Below are 6,826 nucleotides of genomic sequence, written 5' to 3' on the forward strand. Positions count from 1 at the left end.
CTTGTTAGAGGCCCTCGAGAGTTTTGACATTCAAAATAAACCGGTTGCGGTTTCTGCTTTGAAAGCCTCAAGTCGGCACGTGAATGAAGTCAGCGCCTCCTGGAGCGAGTCTGAGCAGAAACCTGTGGTTATGAAACAAGAGAAAGGCCCAGTTTTCCACAGGATGGGCAGTGGAGGACTTTTCCTGGCTTGGTCACATAAGCCTGAGGTCATCAATCATAACAAACAAGCAGTACCAAACCAAAAAAGTAAAATAAAAAAATTAAAGGCAGTTACTGGGGGTTACAAATAAGTTCAACACTGTGACAGTAAGTGTGACTAAGCTTTCACCAGACACAGGAGCTGATACACTGCTCTGTAATTCAGAAAGAGGATCCTTCATTCGGCACACATTACATGGCAAATGCAACAGTTCCTTCCCTAAAACTGTGACCTGATGAGAAAATAAGAATCTTAAAATGCCTTTATATGAAAAACTGAAATGAAATTAAATATCTGAAACGCTATGATGGAAAATATAGCTGATATCTGCTGCCCCCAAGTGGCAGAAACACACACTACACAGCAAACAAACTGACTAGGAAGTTCCTTGTTACTTGTGTTGCCTGGCAGATGGCCAGATTAAAAAATAATATATATATGTAAATAAAAAGCACAAACACAAACCATCAGGTAATTCCAAATAAATTTATTTTTACTTTCATCCACTGTACAAAGCAAGCATGGAATCTTCTGGACGCTTGACGTGAGCTGGAAACAAAGATGGACCATTGACTTCCATCAAAGAAACAGAAAAGATTACCTAGAGGGGGAAGAAAGAACTGTGACTCAGTCTGATACACAAAAAACATAACACTGTCTGTAAGTCACCACTAATTTCCCGTCAACATTTCCATCTTCTATAATATTAACAACTGTGAACAGTCAAGCATCATTATTCTTAGTTGATAATCTGATCATGGTGCAGAAGCTGAGGCGCCGTACCACAGGTCTACTCCAGAGCCTTGACGATGGCCTCATTGGCTTCTATGCTGATCTGAACTTCTGCCCTCGCTGCCTCGTCAGATGTGCTGGCCAACTGAGACTGGGCCTTCTCCAGGTTGGCCTTGGCAGCCTAAAAATAGACAGAAAATAAAATGCATAACAAGGAGAGGTAGTACAGGGAAGCGACTGCTAAAAACCCACAATTCAGATTTTGTTTTAATGGACTACAAGCATTTTAAAACATCTTTGTTGAGGTCTCATTTTTGATTGTGCTGACTGTTTCGTCCTGAACCAAACTCTTACAGCAGTGTTGAATCTGATGTCGAGAGCGACATGAGATCTGATGAAACATAACATTAAAAGTATTACCAACTGTTACCAAAATAAAACCAAATCTCAAAATAGGTTAATCATCCTACTATTCAGAACAAAAAAAAATGTCTAAGTAGTAACTAACTCAAAAGGACACTAACTCCAACCATCCCAAAAATGTTCTGAGGCTAACTAAAACGTACAAGTCAAAACAGTAAGCCTGAACAAGAACGAGTCAAAAGTGGGGAGAAAGACCAGCAGAGAAAATCCCCACTGCCTCTCTGCTCTGAAAGCTCCATTTGTCACAGTAGCGATTAGAAACGAGAAATGCCAAACATAGCTGGAAGTTAAAGGTCTCCCAGTAGGGATTTGACACATCTGCTATAACTCAACAGTGACTGACCTTTCCCTCCTTATTAACAGCGTGGGCCCATGTGCATTGTTACTGCAGAGTGGAAGATGACGAAAGGGGGGGGAAAAAAAAAAAAAACTAATTTACTGCTATGAAGTCAACTTGACAGTGACACTGGTGCTGCCCAAGGTCAAAGACAGACACCTCCACGGCGAGAGCATAATAATGCAGCCTAGCATTAACAAGACTGACATTTAAACAAGGACTCAACACTGAGGTCCAACCGCAACACTGATCAGATGGATAATCATCAGTTGGAAGGTGCTCATCAGCACAGCAGATCAAAATAACAGAGGAAGAAATCTAGTGTGGGTTCAAAGAATAGTCTCTGCTGTCAAAGACCACGTCCCTGCTGGGAGACGAACCAGGGTGAACAATCATTTATGCAAGCTTCAACAAACTGGATATGGGCACACATCACATGAATCTCATTAAAACATAAAAGATCCATAAAGGATTGACGAACACAAACTACACTGACATTTTGAAGGTACCATTTATTGAGTCGCCCATGCTAGATGTTAAAGAGTTAAAAGACGACAGCTCCAATTATTTTGCGAGTTTCGAAATGTGCGAAAAAGTAGGTGTCTGATTTCAGAAGCAACAACAAAAATATGCAAGAACCTGACCTTAAGTGTGTGGGAGAACAATACATACTCAGCCCTGACTGGTAAAAATTTCAAAGTTCTCATCTCTGTAAAGTTTGTGACAAAACGTACCTCAAACGTACTTTGAAGAAGACACTGACTCTTAACTTTTTGAACTGATAAAGAATCACATCAGCCTTGAAACTTGATACACACACGCCATCATAATAACATCAAAAGGAGAAATTCATCTTTGCTCGCCTCCACAGCGAAGTCAAAACTGTAGAACTACAGAGCCGTTCTGGATTTAAAGCACTCAAGGACACCTCAGGTACAAAGATAATTGGTGCATGGTCTCAGGAAACAAAATGTAAATTAAGCAAGACCAATGCAGAGTCTGGTTTTAAATAGAAGAGACAAAAAACAACCAACTTCTGACTTAAAGTGCAATGATTTATAGAGGACCAAAGGTGATGAACAGGTTGAGGATGCCATGTCCAACTCAACAGGTAAAAACCGATTTTACAAATGACGTCTTCTGTTGACAGAGTCCCAAAATTACTTACAATTTAAATTTATTCGCTTTTGGAATGAACATTCATTTACACATGACTACAAAGGACTGTGTGTAAGCAGGAGTAATGTGTGTTTGCTAGTGGCTTTTTATGGCACCTTGATGCTTTTCTGACCTCCCATGCGACTCTAATGCCTTTGCACCCAGAGGTCCTAATAGGAGCGTTTCCTTGCATAAGGTGCAGCGGGATTCAAATTTGTTATTTTCAACAGACTTCAACCGAGCACTCAACGTGCTGTTCTTGAGCCAGATCTTGTTGAAGTTGCACTTCCCATATTAGATGAAAGTACCAGGCTGCACAGTTTGCAAAGTTTGCATAAGTGGTTACAGGTTCCATGTTGGCTTTGTTTTGAAGTTTTGCTGCAGCGTGACTGGTATAGTTTTTTCCCCAAACCTTTATTAAAAGCAACGCTGACTTCATGAAATAATCAATTTTTCCAGACCTGTCAGAATAGTTTTAAGACATTTTAAAGCCTAAAATTTAGATGTTTGGATTTTAGACTTTTTAAGGACCCATATGGATAAAATCTATCACAGTATATGGAATTTTATATAGCAATTACAGTGTATAATTTTATCTTGATAAAGAAAGTGCTCACTGATTTATTACAGGAACATCTGTTTTTGGCTAACATAAAAAAAAAACCTCACAAATTAAGTATTTCGTTACAATGATGCAACATAAATTATAAAATCTGAAATAATAGTAATTATCTCGTCATATACAGGCTCTTAACAGCCAATATGAGCTGCACAGTGGCAGACAGGAAAGCACTCCAGAAGGTCATCAATACGGCACAGAAGATCATTGGCCGCCCTCTGCCCCTCTTTACTATCTTTACACTTAACTATACTATTCCCACTGCCTCAACAAAGCCCACAGCATAACAAAGGACTCATCCCACCTGGGTCACGCACTGTTTGAACTGTTACCCTTACAGGACCATTACAACCAGGACTAGCTGGTTCAAAAATTGTTTTTATCCAAGAGCGATCATTGCCCTAAATGCTGCTAATTCCTGAATTCAGTGCAATACTTTTTTATAGAACCTTTTTATGTGCAATAATGATGGATGTGTGTGTGCTACTTTTTAATTATATGCCTTTACTTATTATATTTTTTTTTACATATTTATTTTTTGCTTTTATTATTCTTGCACCAAATATTGCATTCATTTTCACTGTACACGGACAATGACAATTAAGATATTCTGATTCTGATTCAATATTAGTGCAGATGCAGTTCTGGTATGTATGTGAGTGACATGAGGAAGCTATTATACTCACTGCAATGTCCAGCTGGTCCAAGGGCACAGCCTCCTCAGCTAGAAGTTGCACTGAAGAGTCAGCATTGACTGTTACTGACCCACTGCTCACTGTGTACAGAAAACCATAAACAGTGTAAATAAATATAACAATATAAAGTCATCTTCACTGTGTTTTATAACCAATGATGACACAGACACCCTGTCAAATAAAGGTGGACAGCAGAGCTATTTGCCAGCCAAGTTGACAGCAAATACCTTACACAGACCAAATACTTCAGGAATCATGTTTCATCTATTAAGAAAGATCGATTATTAACATCTTTATTGAACAAAATGTGAGGGCTAACTTGGAAAGTGGGGGAGGAATTTAGTGGACACGCCATACACAAATTTCTTTAGACTTAGATTGACATCACTGGTACTTTGTATATCTAATCAGAGTAAACACTGAATTGAATACTTTGAGCTAAGAGAGGAGAAAAAGAGAAACATCATTAAACCATGGAGGTCCCAATTCTACAACAGTCCCCTGAGGCAATGTTAATACGTGGTGATCTAATATTTTAAATAATGTGTAACAAATTAAAACTAGCCAGAATTTGCCTATACACCGATGTCACTGTTAAGTGGAATAAGCAGGAAAATGACACTACAGCACTTTAGAAAAGGTTTGTCCTCAGTTACTCACTTGTTTAAGTAAAACAAAATCTTACCAAAGTATTTGACAGAGGAGCCATCGTCACTGAAGACTGTGACAACGCCTGGCCTGAGCACCTGAAGGGTGGGCACGTGGGCAGGGAGGATACCGAACGCACCAGTAAGGGTGGGCACATCAACCTGTTTCACGCTGGCCTCTTTGAAAAACACCTGAGGAGTGGAGAGACAGGAGATTGGGGGGGGGGGGATGCATTCATTGACTTGTGAACTGAACAGTTCATAGTAAACAAATGGTGACTGGTTAGAGATGCTGCTGTCAAGCTGCAAATAGCAGAACAAGGATTATACAAGTTTTCAATATGATACAATCAGTTTGACTGAATATACTAAAACCCATTTGAGGGACGAGATATAACCACTGACTTGAACCTCAAGGTTAGAGAGTGCATTTAACACGCTCTTGCTCCGTGACGGCTGCACAATAACACACAGTGTAAAAACACAATTTATGGGCAGATTATACTTCAAAAATACTGAACTGAAAAAAAGAGCACTGCTTTCATTGTATCGCAAAGTACACACTACCACACTGGTCAAAGACAGTGAATGACAGCTAGGTTGGCCGTCGTTAGCTAGCTAAGCTAGCCCGCTTTCCTAACACTGCAAGCTCTATGTCAAACCCGCATTCCTGCATTACCTGCAACAGTAGGTATAGCAATGACAGCAAAGCCATGCAATAGTATAAAACTCTTAAGTGACCCCAGAGAAAGAGTTTCCTGCAAACTGTGACGGCGCACTTCAACGAGAAAAAATACGTTAGCCGAATAGCTTAGCTGGGCCCGAGAAGCCTCGCCAGTAGCGTTAACATTAGCTAACTACCTGTGTCGGTGAGGCGAAAGTGAAGGACATCTGCGGGGCACCGGAGGCGGCCTCGGCGTAGGAGCGAGTTTGCCTCAGCACGGGGAGAGCCCGGCGGAGAAATCTTGCTGCCATCATGTCTGAAAATCAGTTTTTATTCAAGTACAAGTGAATGACAGAGATCCCCAAGCCCTTGCTTGAAGCCAGTCGGTGTGCGCTTGGTAGGACAAGGACGTTGGTAACCTACCCACAAGGCTTTACGGTGACGCACAGGCTGCTGGGTAGTGCAGTCCTTTGAACACAATCGCCGCTCGGTCAACATCACAATTAGGCTAAGGCTTGTTTTCGTGTGTTAGTTATGAATTTGTCATCTTGCTAGCAACATATTGAACCCAAGCAAGTATTATAATTTAGTAGTAACTGTGTCCGTTGAGTCGGAAACAGCTTTCAATTCTAATTCGTGGCAGGTTTCCATCATAAAAACATTTAGAAAACAACATTACGAGAGGACAAGCCCATTCAACAAATCCTTTATTTCACACACATTTACCGCCTGTTCAAGTAGGAAGCCACTGAGCATACACCGCCACTAGATGACGCCAAATTCATGTGTCATGTGTTACACAGGCCACAGCACACTGGGACTCAGTAGTCTGGTCTGGCACCAAGTTTCTGTTGCTGTTTTGTGTGCCAGTAGTAAGGCGCTAAATATCCCCCCACCCGCAGACCTCCCAGCCTGCACCGCTTCACCATTTTCCCCACACGCGCAACCGAGTGACTGACTAACTAAGGTAAAACAAATCAACAAAAGAAGCAAGGGGCACAAAAGAGAAGCCTTATAGTTGCTGAAATGTATTTGAAAAGAGTGATATAGTTTCCATTCACTCGGCACTGACACGCTCTCTGTGCCGCTGTGAGGACTGACAGAAACTCTTCAGTCACCCAGCTCTGCCTCACTCTTTGCGTCACGTGGTGCGCCTCTGACTCGGTGGTGGGTGTGTCTTAAACAGTGGGGTTTCATTCATAAATACTTTTAGCTTTAAAAATCCACATTAAAGTGTCCAGAGAAGAGTTTCACGCTATTGGCTTTGCCCCTCCACCCCTGCATGGACCAGGCTAGTTGAGTAGGTGAGTGCCTCCTTCGCTGCATGCCTGCTCGTCTGTTTGTGCAGCC

The 6,826-nt window shown here is 41.3% G+C and overlaps 1 protein-coding gene across 1 annotated transcript; it reads right to left on the minus strand.

Annotated features, from left to right (window-relative positions):
* Positions 1-668: 668 nt before the first annotated feature.
* Positions 669-5,905, minus strand: atp5f1d (ATP synthase F1 subunit delta). The gene is made up of 5 exons (XM_041041173.1): positions 5,674-5,905; positions 4,851-5,004; positions 4,157-4,245; positions 985-1,114; positions 669-802 (listed from the first exon to the last, which is right to left on the minus strand). Exons 1-4 carry the CDS (start codon positions 5,788-5,790, stop codon positions 992-994), a joined length of 483 nt encoding a protein of 160 aa, XP_040897107.1. The 5' UTR covers positions 5,791-5,905; the 3' UTR covers positions 669-802; positions 985-991.
* Between the last annotated feature and the right edge of the window lie 921 nt (positions 5,906-6,826).

This window comes from Toxotes jaculatrix, chromosome 6 (assembly GCF_017976425.1).
Source record: "Toxotes jaculatrix isolate fToxJac2 chromosome 6, fToxJac2.pri, whole genome shotgun sequence".
Classification (NCBI taxonomy): domain Eukaryota; kingdom Metazoa; phylum Chordata; class Actinopteri; family Toxotidae; genus Toxotes; species Toxotes jaculatrix.